The 16,575-nt window shown below is 32.2% G+C and overlaps 4 protein-coding genes across 4 annotated transcripts in view; all 4 read left to right on the top strand.

Annotated features, from left to right (window-relative positions):
* Positions 1-2,374: 2,374 nt before the first annotated feature.
* On the top strand, positions 2,375-2,545 carry BDZ99DRAFT_388504 (uncharacterized protein; the record flags this gene model as incomplete). The annotated part of the gene is made up of 1 exon (XM_033715577.1): positions 2,375-2,545. A coding segment is annotated over one exon (171 nt), but the record flags the coding sequence as incomplete, so codon positions are not given.
* Positions 2,546-2,701: 156 nt separating this feature from the next.
* Positions 2,702-2,962, top strand: BDZ99DRAFT_388380 (uncharacterized protein; the record flags this gene model as incomplete). Its single annotated transcript, XM_033715569.1, has 1 exon — positions 2,702-2,962. A coding segment is annotated over one exon (261 nt), but the record flags the coding sequence as incomplete, so codon positions are not given.
* Positions 2,963-4,216: 1,254 nt separating this feature from the next.
* Positions 4,217-4,372, top strand: BDZ99DRAFT_387973 (uncharacterized protein; the record flags this gene model as incomplete). Its single annotated transcript, XM_033715548.1, has 1 exon — positions 4,217-4,372. A coding segment is annotated over one exon (156 nt), but the record flags the coding sequence as incomplete, so codon positions are not given.
* Positions 4,373-15,948: 11,576 nt separating this feature from the next.
* Positions 15,949-16,575, top strand: part of BDZ99DRAFT_388358 (uncharacterized protein) — a gene marked incomplete at both ends in the record, with an annotated part of 2,174 nt that continues 1,547 nt past the window's right edge. Inside the window, 2 exons of the mRNA XM_033715566.1 lie at positions 15,949-16,031; positions 16,104-16,157. Coding sequence (XP_033576446.1) covers positions 15,949-16,031; positions 16,104-16,157 — 137 coding nt within the window. The remainder of the gene's footprint in view (positions 16,032-16,103; positions 16,158-16,575) is intronic.

The raw sequence follows: 16,575 nt of genomic DNA on the forward strand, positions 1-16,575 counted from the left end.
GAGAGAGCATTTGGAATTAGTGAGCGACTTAGGCGAGCGAATCGGAGGCCTCGGAGCACCCCTCCGGGCCAATCAGAACGTGGTGAAGCGACAGGGGGGGAGGGGGTATGCGATTAATGAGAAGGGGGTATGCGATTAGTGAAAAGAGGGTGTGCGATTAGTGGCCCCCTTTATATACCTAAGGCTATAAAGCTATTTTTTAAGCTGCTGGGTCTGGAATTAGCTAAACTATACTAATAAAAGCAGTAATAAAGAAATAAGTAGATATAGGTGCAGCAGCAATTGTCAGGGCTTAAGGTTGGAATCGAAATAAGTTGTATTAATATTAACAAAAGATAAATACAAGGAAGGAAAAGGTTCCTAGGTTTAACGCTATTATAAACCTAAGGTCGGAGCAACGTTAATCCGTTCCGCGGAGCCCTAATCACGTGACCATCGGGCACGTGTTATAGCTCGATCGCGAGCGAACGTGTGTGTAACGGGTCGTCTCTTCTATACCTTCCAAGTGCCACGCACTAAGGCAAGGTATAGGTCAAGTCGTCGTCGGGGTGCAATAGTCTTCAAAAGGTGAGGCAAGATCAATCTCAGGTACAAGACGGGGTTGTTACTTCCAATAGGTAGTATTGAAGTCTTAAGTTGAACACGAGGTTCCTATCTATCAAAGGAGGGTCCTTATATACAGAAGTTCCGTCCTAAGAAATTTATGTGCTCGTTGGGCTCGCAGCATCGAGCTCCTCGAGCGCTCCTCCGGCTCGTAGCCTCGAGCTCCTTGAGCCATCACGTGACCCCTCTCTCGTGATGTCCTATTCTTAGATCGTTCCCATCCACCAGCAGTCCGTGGGGGAATCCAGGATCCCTATGCGTCCTACACGTGACCCTCTTGGTCCCGTGACCTGATCCTTCGTGATCAGCCTGATCTGTCTGCTTGTTTCCGCGAGTGCCTCTGCGCTCGGGTGGTTCGTATTACGGGTTGTAACAGTGTGGTTATAACAGCAATAGCAGAGGCCTACACCTAGTATTTATACTATTAGCGAAGTAGCGTTTATAAAGGCATAGTACTTCCTATTAGCTAATATAGCTAGAATAATAGTAAGTAAAATCCTTTATATTAAGACTAAAGCTAGATTTACTTACTACTAAAGGCCTTACCTATAGGCTTAGATTATAATAGGCTAAAAACGCCTAATAGCCTTAATTAACTTAAAGGCTAAGATAAATATTATCTAGAAAAAGGCTGCTTACTAAGTTAGGCTTCTAATTAACAGCCTTCTAAATAAAATAGCCTAGGGAGTAATAACTACAGCTAATAGGATAATAATAAGCTTTTTAAAAGTAGTATAATAAGCTAATATTACTATAGAAGGTGTTACTACCCCTACTAACTTTATAGTTATAAAAGATATAAACTATAAGGTTATTCTAAGAAAGCCCTAGGCGTATTAAGTTAGCTTAGAAATATAATAAACGCCGGTAGAAAAGGTTTTCTATAGCTAGATAAATCTATAAAAATAGAGAGTACCAGGTTTAAAAGTATAGGAAATATTATACTAAGGTAATAGCCGGTGTTGCTTTAGTAGGTATCTATATCCCGGTACTAAAGCGCAACGCAGCTTAAAAAAATACTAAGAAAGCTAGATACTATATAATAGACGCCTTTAGATAAAGGGGACTACTGCCTAAGGTTTAATAAAGAAATATAAATAGAGTAAGGTAGGGAATAATAGTAATATATATATTCGCGGCCCGGGCCGGAAGCCTAAGCTATTAGCTAATAAAAGGGGTAGATTTCTTTAGTATAAGAATAGAGATGCAGCGCCGGCTAGCTAAGAATTGGAACCTAAATACTAATATCGCAATAATATATAAATAGAAAGCAGATAAAATATAGCCTATTAATTTTTCTAAGCTAAACTGTATAGGTTTAGGCGGTATATAAAATTAGAAGGAAAAGGCTAAGGCCTATTAGTAAGCTTAGCTTACTAAGTAATAAGCCAGCAAATATAATCTACTTAGTAGCCGGTTTAATAGTATTTTTAAGCTTAAATACACGCCTTTTCTATAAGAAACTTAGCTAATAAAGAATTAGATAGAGAAGCTTATTATAGGTACTAAGCTTTAGCTATAGGAACTGCTACTTCTAAAAAAAATGCTGTATTATTAAAAAGGCGCACTATTATTTAACTTTACTAAAATAGAATATATCTACCCGGATATTGCGCTACTATAGAGTATTAGAACTGTGCCCTATATAGTATAGCAGGTAAAGCTATTTCCAGTACCCTAGAAGCTCTAAAAAATAGTAATAGAAATAGTAAAAAAACAGCTAGTAAAGAGAATACTTAAGCTATACTAAAGCCTATACTAGAATCTATAGTTCTTAGTTAAAAAGAAAAATAGAAGGTATTATTTTATTAACGCAGTAATAAAGATTAATACAGTTACTATATACAACGCTAACCTTCTGCTAATAGCTAATAAGTACTTAGAAAAGTTTGCTGGGTGCAAGATCCTTTTACTAATTAACTTTTTCTCTAGCTATAATTAAATTCCCCTTACACCGGAATCCTATAATATTACAGTATTTATAATAACCCTAGGCCTTATATAGCAGACTATATTACTATAGAAAGGAATAAATTTAGTTGCCTAGTTTATTTAGATTATTTTTAAATTCCTTCTTAACTATATACTAACTATTACTCTGCCCTTCCTTAATAATATTAGCGTAAAGGGACTAAAAACTATATATAGAAATAAAGAATTAATACTAAAGATCTGGTGTTATATAATAGAGTATATTCGGAACCTTAATACTATTCTAGCAGATCTTAAGCAGGCCGGCTGCATAATTAGTAGTATAAAGTTCTTTTTTAGTATTAGTAAAGTTGTAATTATAGGCTATAAATATAATAGCGCCGGGCGGCATCCTAATAAAGATAAGGTGGAGAAGATTATAGGTTAGAAACTATATAATAGCGTTACCGCCATACGCGCGTTTTTTAGAATCTGCACCTATTTCCGGATCTAGATTAAAGGATATACTAGTATTATAGAGCTACTATTTAGGTTAATAAAGGTGGTAATGCTATTTACTTAGAGTAATAAGTAAAAGGCCGTAATAGTAAAACTAAAGAGCTTGCTAATATCTGCGCCAGCTTTTATTAGCCTTAATTTTAGTAATACTGCAGGCGCAATTATACTTACTATAGACGCTAGTAGTACAGGCTAAAGATATATTCTAATACAACTTAATATAGAAAAGCAATAGTATTCTATCCGCTTTAAGAGCGGTATATAGTTAATAGCTAAAAGGAAGTATAATACTAGTAAACTAGAATATTATACTTTTCTCCTATTACTAAAAAAACTCTGCTAATACCTATATAGAATAGCCTTTACTATAGAAACTAATATATAAACACTAGTAGCGCAGTTAAATAGAGCTATAATAGATTTACCGGGTGCACTAATAATAAAGTAGCTAGTATAGATATAGTTATAGGATTTTAAAGTCCGCTATATACTAGGGAAAAGGAATAGAGCTATAGATAGGCTATTATAACAGCTTCTAGATAATAATAAGATCCTTACTAAGCTATATAAGGATATTAACGCCTTTATTAATAACGAAATTAGAGTAGTAAGCTATAGTGCTGCGCCTGTAGCAGGGGCAGAAAGGGTAGATATAATAGCAAAAGAATTTAATATACTACTAGGAGACGGCTACTCTAAAAAATTCTAGTATATTATAATATAGCTAATAACTATATATTAGCCGGAGGGTATAGACCGTAAGAAATACCGCGTATTTAAAAAGAATACCTGCCGCTTTATAATCTATAAGCGCTACCTTTTTTAGTATTAATTAAAAAATATTTCAATATAACAGGTTATTAATAATCCCGACCTTTACTATAAGACTATCCGGAGCCTCTATAATAATAGGTCTTATTACAGCCGGAAGGGAACCTACTAGTAGATTTCCTAAAGGTACTAGTAGCTAAACCTATAAAAAAATATATATAGCTATATTACTAGCTATATAAAGTGCTAGCTATAAGCATCTAACTATATATAGGAAGCTCTGCACCTAATATAGGAAAGCGTGCTATAGGAATAAGTATTAATTAATATTATAAAGCTCCCTATATCTAGAGAATACTAGTTTATTATTATTGCCCGTAAATATATTTCCGGATAGGTGGAAGTATAGGTATTGCGGAAGGCTAATTTAAAATCTGTTGTAAAGTTCCTATATAAAGATATTATTAGCTGCTATAGGCTTATAGAGCGCCTAAGTATTAATAGCAAAGGGGAGAATATAGAAAAGGTGCTTAATATACTTATACTATATAGTATAAAGCGCGTTTAGGCCTCTACCTACTATTTAGAAGCTTAGGAACTTATTAAGTAAAGCTATTAGCCTATTCTAAATACTTTTATAAAGTTGCCTAGGGACTAGATAAGGAACCTATTTATAGTTCTATAGGCTAACTAATCTATAGTTTATATTAGCACTAGTATAATACCTATAAAAATAATATTTAGGCAGGAGTATATTCTTCTAATTAACCTTACTATTTTAATATAGCAGGCGCTGCTACAGAAATCTATTTATATAATAGCTAAACTTCTAGAGCTATACGCCCGCTAGCTGCAGTAATAAAAGAAGGATATTAAAGAGGCGGTAGCGTAGATAATTTATTACCGGCTAAATAATAAGAAGGAATTTAACAGCTATAAGTAAATTAGGGAGACAGGCTATAAAGTTGGCAACCTAGTACTTTTCTAGAATAGTAAGTAGGAAAAAGATATAAGCCGCGTAAGGAAACTAAGGCCTTACTAGCTAGGTCTATTCTAGATTTAAAATAGGACAGCGGCAGAATTATACCAGCTAAAGGAGCTTAATAGTGCTGCGTTCCGTTAATATATACTAAGTAGCCGCCTTAAGCTCTTTATTTAATAGGATCTAGTTAACCTACTACTAGAAAATTAGCTAAAAAGTATAAATAGCGCGCAGGATAATAGCGCGCAAGATAATACCGCTCGGCTAGAAATATAGAGGGACCTACTAGCTAATAATACTGCGCTGCTATAAAGCGCTCTAGAAATAGAGCCTTTACTACTAGAAATAATAGTAGATAGGCTAGATATAGAACTAGAACATCTAGTATACCTATAGCTAGAAGTATATATTATAATACTGCCCCTACTTAACTAGAAAGAGTACTAGCGCTTTATTAATAATAGAACACCTATTACTGCACTACTTAGGCGCTAGCGTATTAAAGTCTATATTATTCCCCCTTTTTAGTTTAACTGTAATAATTTTAAACAATTTAATAATAAAAACCTTATTAATTTCTCTTTTTAGTATATATGCGCGCCTATAGCTTACTATTCTAATACCGGGCGTTTAATTAGGGGATAATCTTATAGGTAGAAAGGAAGGCTGCGCACTTATACCTAGTATATTATTAGTAAGTTATAAAAACCGATTTCTAGACTTATAAAGGTTTCTTAGTTTAGTATTATATACTTAACTTTCCGGATAGTTATATAGCGCAAAGTAAGGGCAGTAAGCGGCCTAACTAATAGCAAGTTTTCTAGTTATTTTCTGCTATAACTAGAAAACTCCGAATTAGTTAGAATAGACTATACACCTAATATAGCTGCTGGCGTATTTCTAAATTACTAACCGCGGGTATTTTTAACTATATACTACTTCTACTTTACTACTTCCTATATTAGCCTTTAGCTTTCTTTTTCTACTATTAATTACCTATAGGAACAACTACGCTATAGTACTGCTAAACCTTTACTTAAGGCCTTACTTGCCTGCGTAAAACGTATAGTAGCTAGCTTAGTATATACTTTACCTGCTGCTTTTCTGCCTATAAAATACAGCTAAACCCCTTTTTTCTATTTTCTATACCTTACTTTTTTCTATTCTAGCTCTTTAGCTTTAGTCTACTATTAGCTACCTATAAAAACAGTTTTACTATAGTTTTTTTTAGCCTTACCTGCTATCTACTATACAGCCGCTATAGAACTAAGCTTAGGCCCGGTGTATACTCTGCTTACCGCTTAACTACGCTAGACCTTAAGCTTTTTCTTCCTCTTTCTCTAGTCTATTACCCTTTTTCCTACTTTTTAGCTTCTTTTTATTACTAACTACCTGTAGAAGAAGTTAAGCTGCCTTTTTTTAGCTACTATATAGGTTTCTAAAGGATTAAGTTTAGCTAGTACTAGTAGCTAGTATTTTATTACCTTTAATAGGAAGTAAGGCACTATTATATTAGTACTTACTAAAATTATACCCTATACCCCTAACTACTATATCTAGGCCTACTATTAGCTAGTTAACAATATTATAATAGTATAAAACTTTTTTAGTAATATAGTATAGTCTATTATAGATACTATAAAAGCAGATATTAAAGTTTATAATATTCTTACTCCGGAATAGTTCTATAATATCTTCCAGCCTGTTATTAATATTGCGGAAATAATAGCAGGCACCTATAAGTATGCTATCAGTACCCGGACTTATATTAAAGCAGTTTTTAAAGAAAACCTTACTAGACTAAATAGCCTTTTTAAAAATCTAGGCACTACCTATAGCACCCCTATTATAGTTAAGTACTTTAACTAATTCCTAAATAATTTTATTTGCATAAATTATACTTTCCTTAGTAGGCTTGCAACTCTATTATCTAGCTATAAGACTTCTACCCTAATAACTATTAACTTTACTATAGCTATAGGCGCAGATATAAAAACTAAGGTCCCTAGCACTGCGCTAGTTTAGAAGTATAGCCTAGAATTTTACTTTAGTAGTTTTCTACTACCTATAAACTTTCTCCCGCTTAATTAAAACTAACTAATAATAGTTCTTTCTAGGAAATCCTCTTCTGCTAGTAGTATAAGTTTAAGTATTCTACTCTACAGTAGGCTACCCTCCGCCCCTTTAATACTATTATAATCCCCTTAAAATATCCTAATAACCTCTCCGGTATTATCTAGGCTGTTCTCTTCTATAGATATTAGCATGCCCTTTTTTATACTAGACCTGTCTACCTTACTATTTCTATACCCTACTTTCTATAGAACCCTTCCTATAAAAACTATATAAGGATTCTTAGCCTATATTAATTATAATAAGCTAGCCCCGGATAAAAATAAGGAAGTTGCTAAAAATTTTACTAAATTCCTAGTTATATTAAAGGCTACTATAGATAACTATACCTATAATATTGCTATTTAGCTTATACTAAAAAAAAACTAAAGTCTAAGTAGAAAATAAGTAACTTTAACCGCTTTAAGGTACTTATAAGCTAGTATTAAAATACTAGAGCTAATAAGACTTACTTACTAGTCTGCTATTACTATACCCGATTAATAGAATCCTACCTAGGCCTAAAAACGGCTAATCTTACCTATATCTAACTATTTAACCAACTATACTATATCTATAAAAACTATAAAACCTTTAGTTTTCTTTATATTAGTCTACAGTATATCTAGTTCTAAAAAAAGGCACGCCCGCCTATACTATTTAATAAGCTAAAAGTATACTATTTCTTCTATAACAGCGCAATTATCTAAGGTACCGGCTTCTAGCTAAATATTAATATACTGCTAAATAGGCTAATCTAGAAACCTAAGCTTACTATATAGCAGAAAAATAGCACTATTATTATTCCGGATATCTTTTAATAGTAGATAGATTCTAGTATTATAGAAATCTTCTAAAAAGAAATAGAAATATATCTATAGCACTAGTATTAAATTAACGGCCGCGTAAACTATAGATAGCTATAAACTATAGTATACAGCCTCTACTAGCAAGTTATATATATAGACCTGGAATACTATCGGATATATATAGCCCTCCGTCCGGACTATTAGTAGTGTTTTGTCTTCTTTCCCTACTATACTAAATTTGCTATTTCTAGAAATAACACCGCCTTCTATTATATTAATCTAAATATTTAAGAGCTTCTTAAGCGCAACTATAGTAGCAATATAATTTAAGAAAGCATTTTCCTAGATAATAAAGGAGAAAATAACTATATATAACTAGTATTTAGTATACAGAATAATATCCGCAACTAGTATACTTAAATAAAGGATAAGAACTGCTTTTTAACGGACGGCTATATATATAATATTACTAAGCAGATATAGACTGCTAAGGATATTGCAAGGTATAGAAATTTCTAGCTGCAGCCTGTTAATACAGGAGGTATTTATATATTGCTCCCTTATCTACTTTATAGCGCCCTTAGCCCCTGTAAATATATCTGCTATATACTTTTTCCCTAGTTTATTAGCATTTAAAAGAACTATATCTACCTGGAAATTACTAAGGGAACTATATAGCTGGAAGTTTTATAGGCAGTATATAATTTTACTGTAATAGAAAAGATACTTTTTAGCTATAGCTTTATATATAGGACAGCCCTATATTACTTTCCTATAGCTGCTAAAATTAACCCTTCTTATCTAATCTGCGCTGCCTTAATTAGCCTATAGAAATAGGATTTACCTGCTGTTCTTGCTAATTAAGACCTTCTACTTAATAGTAGTTTATAAGATATTAATCTATAGATAGCTAAATACCGCTCTAAAATTATTAAAGAAGTAAAGCAATACTAGCCTATTATTTAAGAAACTAAAAAGAAGGTCTTTAGCTAAAAATCCTTTTTTTTTAATATATAGAAGTACCCTAAAAAGAAAGGAATATAGTATCTAAAAAATTAGTACTATAATAAGCCTAACTATTAGGGCGTAATAGATATAGATAATAAGGCCTTAAGGGCCTATATAGCTATTCCTAATAATCGCGCAGATATCTGTAAATCTTCTGCAGCCCCTTACGGGCGTGTATTATCTACAGCTTTTTACGCGTTTTCTATAGCTTTATATAAGTAAGTATTCTCTACTACTAGCTAATTTAGGTGTACTTAGCAGCTATTTCTTTATAAAGCTATATATAGGTGTATACTTTCTAGAGGCTTAGATCTATTTATCTCCTTAGCTAGCTTTAGTAGTATTGCGCAAATAATATATAGATAGACCCTAATAAACAGTCTGCCCAGCTTTCTAAGCTAAGTATATATATAACCTGCCTTTTTTTAACCCTTTTCTTTTTACTTTTATAGAAAGTTATAACCTCTATCTTTTTTCTAGAAGGCTACTGCTAAATATAGTTATTAGAAACTATTAGACAACTACTTTTCTAGTTTATTTCCTTTCCTTCTAGCCTTTTTTTTACTTTAGTGCTGTATAAATTGCTGTAAATAGCAGGTTATAAGGTAGGGAGGTATAAACCTATTTACTTCCGGCCTACTATAATAGGCGGCCTGTTCTTTTTCTATTTCCTATTTCTATATTTCTACTTTCTACTCTAGATACTCCCTCTATAGCTAGCAGTCTACCTTAGCGCAAAAAAATATTATTATAGGTTAACTTTTAGGTAGGAAGGTATATAGTAAGGTAGACTAGTGCTAGTATATAAATAGTATATAATAGGCGATTAGGCTCCTTTTTAATAGTAGCGGCTTGCTTCTTAATACTATTTTATTCTTTATTTTCTTGCTTTTTAGCCTGCCTTCGGCAGCGCATTAGGCCACGGCCTCTACTTAGAATAATATACTTAAACTTTATTCTCTTCCTTTTTAGTAACGCGTAATACTTCCTTTTATAACTATCCTAACCTATACTATTACAGTACTGCTATTAATTAGGGCGTTAAGGCTAGGCACCTTTAATAAGCCCTAAACCTTAGCAGTAACTTTTAATAAATTGCTTTATAAACCTTTTTAGTTTACCCCGTATTATACTGCCTAGTATTATTCCTTACTATAGGAAATATAGCCTATAAAGTATAAAAGGGGATACTTTAGGGCTTACTATTTCCTAACTAGCCCTTTTAGGGGCAATCCGGGGATATATAGCCTATTTACCTATAAGTCTAGTATTTAATGCTATTAGGGTTAAATTTACCTTTTTAGCTAATATATTAGCTATTATTTCCACTATTTAGTAGGCCTCCGCCTCTGCTACCTTAGCCTTAATTTTAACCTTAGCCTTTTTTACCCTTTTAGCTACTACAGTTCTATCTATATTATAAACCGCTATAGTTAGTTAGACTAATTACTATTACTTTAGAAAAAAGACCCTCTTCCGCCTTTATAAAATATGCCCTTTTGCAGGTTTATATCTCGGTTATTTAACTTACTACAATTTTTAGATTTAATAAGGCAGAGGTGTTTATTAGTATTATCTTCTGCAGCTTTAAGCAAGTAATAGTGTTTTAGCACTAGTATTATTTATTATTAGAGTTTATTATTTAGGGATGTAATAAATTTATAGATACGCCTAATATTAATAGTATTTAGGTTTAAGTTAGTTAAGGTTATAGTAGGAAGGTCCTGCTATTAAAGCTATAGGTAATTAAGAACTTTACTAGGGTCTTAGGATCCCTGTTAACATTATTTAATATTAAGTAGAGCTTATTATTCTTATTTATACGGATTGCCAAGCGTATTAAGTATAAATATTTTAAGCACCTGCTAGGTAATATCCTTTTAGTTATAGCAGTAGATATAGCAGTTCTACTAATCTTATTAGTCTAATCCAATATATTATTAACTAAATTAAACCTTATTATACTTATTATTAGTAAAGTATAGGTTAAGAAAGTAATCTTTATAGCCGCGGGCCTAATTAGTGTATTTACGGCAATTCTTCCCTTTAAAAGTTAGAGGTAGCTTTTATTTTAGTAGGCCTAGAAAGTATCTACTATAGTTTAGAATAGTAGGTGCTGCTAAGTATATTAGTAGGGTTTTAATTAGATTGCCCTAAATTATCTATAAAAAGCCTTAAGTACTCTTAATATTACTATTAGCCAGGTGTTTAGCTCCGGTTAGAATAGCTTCTTATTCTTTAATCTGGTTAATAAGCTTTTTTTATTAGAAAAGTATAGTATTATTAGCAATTCTAGCTTCTAGCTATTTAGTAGATAGTATATTTAATAGTTAGGTTTTAGGAATAGCTTCTATAAATAAGTTTTATTTGCCTTTACTAGGTTAGTGTTCTTAGATTACGCTTCTATTTCTCTCGCCGCCAGTAAAATTAGCATTATTCTAGTTATTTCCTTCCGGATTAGCTATTTCTAAGCAGAGTTAGCAAGAGCTAGTAGTAACTTCCTTTCCTTATACTATACTAGATAGCTCTTAAGTATTTTAGGGTAGAGGTTTATTTATTAAATAATAATATATAGTAATAGAAAAGAGCTGTCTAGTATAATAGTTAGTAGAAGTTCTACTTATTAAGAAAGAATAAACCGCTTACTTCTCTTATAGGGGCAAGGAGGCGCCCTTATTCTACGGTCGCCCGGAACCCTTAGATACTAGCTAATGCGGACTAATCCGGTCTATTCCGCGCTAGCGGGGCCTATAACTAACGTTGCTAAGGTAGCCTTACTTATAGGGCTTTGCCTTAGAGACTACTATAATAGTTTATAACTAATAATATATTCTAGAAATCTAACTTTTTACCTATAAAACTTGCACTTATCTAGGTTTACTATAAAATTGTATTTTCTAAGCCTTTTAAGTATTTTTTGCATATATTTCTTATATTTACTTAGTGTTTCTAAGTATACTAGAATATTATTAAGGTATACTACTATAAACCTATCTAAGTAGCCTTATAATATAGAGTTAACTACTGCCTGGAATATTACTAGTGTATTAGTAAGCCTAAATAGTATTACTATATATTTAAAATATCTGTATTAAGTTCTAAAAGCTGTTTTCTATTTTTTACCTTTTCTAATCCTAATTAAGTAGTATTTTTTGCGTAGGTCCCAGCTTTATAAAGTATTTAGCCTTATATAGTTAATCCTTAAGTTTAGAAATTAAAGGTAGGGAATAATAGTTCTTAATTATAATCTAGTTTAATTGTCTAAAGTCTATATAAAGGCGCAATTTACTATTAGGCTTTAGGATAAATATTACAGAGTAACCTGTAGGCAATTCTAATAGTTTAATAAATCCTTGCTTTAGGTTTTTTTCTAGGTATTCTTCCAGCACTTCTAGCTTATTCTAGGCTAGTAAATAGATTAGTTTAAACTTTAGTTGTTTGCCTAGTACTAGAGGAATATAGTAATCCTAAGATTAGTACTTTAGTAGTATATTCTAAATCTTTTCTATAAAGATTCCTTTAAATTTATTATATTCTTCGGGCATATTAGGTGCTTTTATTATCTTGGCTAGCTGCCGGCTGTTTATAGGTTAAGGCTACTATTAGCTTATTACCTATTCTTTTCTTTAGGCTTTTATACCTTATAAAAAGTTTATATTAATATCTAATTTTTGCTTAGGCTTATCCTAACGTAGGGTGCTTTTTAGTCTGCTTTCCGGTTAAATTTTTACTTTACTAAATTTCTAATTAACTTAGGGGTTATACTGTCTTAGCTAAGGTATACCTAAAATTATATTATATCTCGCCGTATTAGTTATATCTATACTAATAGTTTCTCTATATTTTTTAATCTATATAATTCTTAGCTAAGTTTCTATAGTTACTTACCTGCTACTATATTGCACAGGTGTACTATCTACTATATATAGTCTATAGGATCTGTTTTTCTATTACTATAGAATCCGGTTTTTCCTAATAAAGTTATAGAATGTAAAATTGCCCTATATACTACTGTCTAGCAGTGCCCTTACAGGGTTCCTACTAATTTTAACTAATAGAATTATATATCTATAGTTCTAAATAGGAATAGTATTAGGCTCTATTACCGGGTTCTATTCCTTTATTATAATATAGGCTTTTTTTACTAAAGTAGTAATAGTCGCGCTTTATATTCCTTTGCCTATATCTGCTTAGTAGAACCTTATTTTTAGCTGCTCTAGCTGTTCTATTACTTAAGCGCCTTTTTATTTTTTAGCTATCTTTATAGCTAATAGTTTGCATACTTTATTTTACAGTATACTAAATATAAGTCCTAGTAATATATTTGCTAGTTCTTGCCTTTTTAATATCCTATTAGGTACTAAGGGTCCGGAACTATAGTAGCTATTTCTATAAGTTTATTCTTCTTACCTATAATATAGTGCTCTGTTTTTTTAGCTAATACTAGTTATATAATAATATAATATCTAGTTTAGTATAGATACTATCTATAGTACTTTTTATCTAATAGGTATAGCTAGTACTTATCTTCTATATATAACACCTATAATATCTATCTATAAAGTAGGTAGTTTTTATCTATTCTTTAATTTTCCTTATTATAGACGCCTATTTTACTAATAGAGTATAAAGCCCTATAAATTTTAGTTTCTTTAGTAGTTCTATATAGCTCTAGCAGTTCTTACTTTAGTCTAATACTAAACTTTCTATTACTGGACTAGGTTTTTAGTTTATAGTTTTTATTACTATTACAGTATTTACTGCTACTATAGTATAGTTCTTTCTTATTATTAGGCGTTTTAGTGTTTAGCCTATCTATAGCTATTAGTTTTTTCTAGACTATAGCTATTTTTACCCCTTCCTCTTTAATAAGTTGTCCGGTAACTCTTCCTATTGCTTATAGGAAACTATAACTAGCTGGTTTTTTTTAGCTTTGCGCCCACTATAGCATTTTTAGCCTTTTATGCCTTTTAATTCTTATTTAGTTATATAAAAGTTGTTCTTGCACTTTCTTTATATATAGCTATAACCTTAGCAATTTATAACTTAGTCTATAGTAACTTAGGTTCTATATTACTCTATAGCTCGGGTAAGCTAGTTTAGGGTTCTAATTATAGCTTAATTATCTAGAACGCCTTATCTATTTCTAAAAAGTAGTTAATTTCTATACTATCGGGTTCTATATTATAGTAGTTGCCTATAAGGTTGCTGTTATACTTTTTCTTTATTATTATAGTAATAGTGCGTACTTCTTTCTGCTATATTAGATAGTATCCTATTGCTTACTTATCCGATTAATATATAAAGCAGTTGTTGTTATAGTATACTATCTATAATATTAAGTTATAGCAACCTTTACTTATTTTTATTATAACTACTGCTGTTTAATTGCTCCTAGGGTACTTATTAGCAAAGTGGCCGATTTTTCTATATAATAGGCACGCTCCCTTACAGTATCTATTTAGCCTTTTTTTATTAGTTATTAGTTTTCCCTTAGGGCTATTGCGTTGTTTTATAATATAAATCTCTATATAATCTCTATAGTTGCAATTTATTACTTTCTACTTTAGCCTTACTAGTTAGGCGTAGGAATATAGTTCCTTTTTATCTGCCCGTTCTAGTTATTGCTTATACTAGCGGCTGTTAATTTATATAGCTATTTTTTTAAGTTTATAAAGTATTAGCAGCCTTTTACCCTATATAATTTTATCTTTAATATTTTCTTTAAAACCTCTATAGTACTATACTTTTAGAGCTTTATCTCCCTATAATAGCTTAAATATAATTTGCATAAATTCTAAAGTATAGCAGCTAGTTAAGCCTTTCTGCTTTAGAACAGTAATCTATTATTCTGCTATCTATTTTTTATTAGTATTTCTAAAAGTTATCTACCTTAAACAATCTAACGGCGTTTTAGCCGCCGATTTTAGAGGCTTGTAACGCCGTTTTCTAAGGCTAACTTGCCGTAAAAAACCCCTAAACGCGCCGGCGCTAGCTCGAGCGTATATACCCTTCGGGTTTCCTATATTAGCTAGCGTAGGCGCTAATAGTCGACGGAATAGACTAAGCCACCCTAGAGCCCGTTTTCTGTCCTAGAATATAACAGCACGCCTGCAACCTTAGTCTATTCTTAACGCCCGTATTATATCGACCTAAACTAAGGCCGCCCTGCCAGCGGCGTATTTAAAACCTTCTGCTCCTTATTAGCTATAGATCCGCATATAAGAGCCCCCCCCTTTTTACTCTCCTCCGCTCGACTAGCTGCGTATCTACTATCTACTACGTTGTTTACTATCCTAGCCTTCTCTAATATCCCCTTCCTTCGTCGACCTCTACGTACTAACGCGATATACGCTGTTGTTTATTAGTTAATAATTCCTCTAAGGCGAGCGAGTATGCGGAGTCTAACGTAGACGACGGTATAGAATCGGATACTAATCTAACCGACGTTAATACTTATACCGATAAAAATAATAAGGATAATAAGCAATACAAAGGTATAGAGGATAGAGTATAGCTCTCCCCTAATAAAAACCGTCCGCGTAAGCACTATCTCTAATAGCTGGAATTATTTAATAATTAAGAGTATATAAAAAAGAACTATAAGAATAGTACTACTTGCCTGCTAGATTATATAGAAGATTAGTAGAATTAGTAGGTTACTAGTTTTTATACTCCTTTATTAACCCGCGCTAGGCTTAAAATATATAACGCTAATATAGTATAGATGCTAGGTATACCTTAGGAAAAACTGCCTCTATAACTATATAACTGTGTCCGTCTGCATATTATATACTTTTTTTAACTGGCTACTTAGTTAGCGCTAAAGGAAGAAAGGAAGGAAATATTAGGGTACTAAGTATACTAGCTTCCTTAGGATATACTAAAAGGTATATCGCCTGGTATATAAAAGAGTAACTAGTAATAAAATAAATAGTAAAATAAACTAGAGTATATATAAAGTACTTAAATTCTTCCTCTTATTTAAGACTTTATATCTAAGCTAAACTGTAGGTGCTGCGAAAACTAGTAAAGAAGTATAATCTAAAAAAAATAGGGCGAGATAAGGCCTGTATATTTATAGAGGATTAGACCCTAGTACTATAAATAAGTTTTATAATAACTAAAAAAAGGTTTTCTTATAGATAGTATAGAATATAAAACTATTTCTATTTATAAATTAGTAGTTTTATAGTAAATCGGCTATAAGCTATTCTTATACTCTACTATTAGTATATACTAGTTACGCTGCTCCGGGATCTAAAGGGTAGGCCTTATCGGGTATTACTAGAGTTTACTTTTAAATTTATAAAGGAGTTCCTTAGAATAAAGGATATATAAGTCCTATAAGTTTTTAAGTTTAGCTAATATCTATATATTTCTAAGAGAATACTAACTTTAGTAAGGAATACTTTCCTTCTCCCTAAAATTATATTTAATAAGTCCCTTATCTTTAGTCTATAACGTAATCTATAAGTTAGTAGCCCGCATAAGCTAGTGGCCCACCCAACTTAACACGCGACGCGTCGTCTAACAACCACCCTAATAGCAGCACCACAACAACAAGAAGCCATCTTTCAAAAAGGCAGAGTTATTCTAGGCGTTCAAGCCTACAAGACCGGCCAAATTACATCCTTCCGAGGCGTTGAGAAACTATACGATGTGCCCAGAAAGACGGTTACGCGTCGCGCCCGTGGTATTCCTCCACAACGCGGTGCTATCTCCAAAAATCGCCGTCTTACACCTGTATAAGAAGAGGTTCTTATACAGAGGATTCTGTTAATAGACCAGCGTGGCATGCCGCCCCGTATTGCTACTGTACGGCAGATGGCCAGCATTCTAGCTAGCCAACGCGTTGTA

Source organism: Mytilinidion resinicola, assembly GCF_010093595.1.
Source record: "Mytilinidion resinicola strain CBS 304.34 unplaced genomic scaffold BDZ99scaffold_10, whole genome shotgun sequence".
Classification (NCBI taxonomy): Eukaryota; Fungi; Ascomycota; class Dothideomycetes; order Mytilinidiales; family Mytilinidiaceae; genus Mytilinidion; species Mytilinidion resinicola.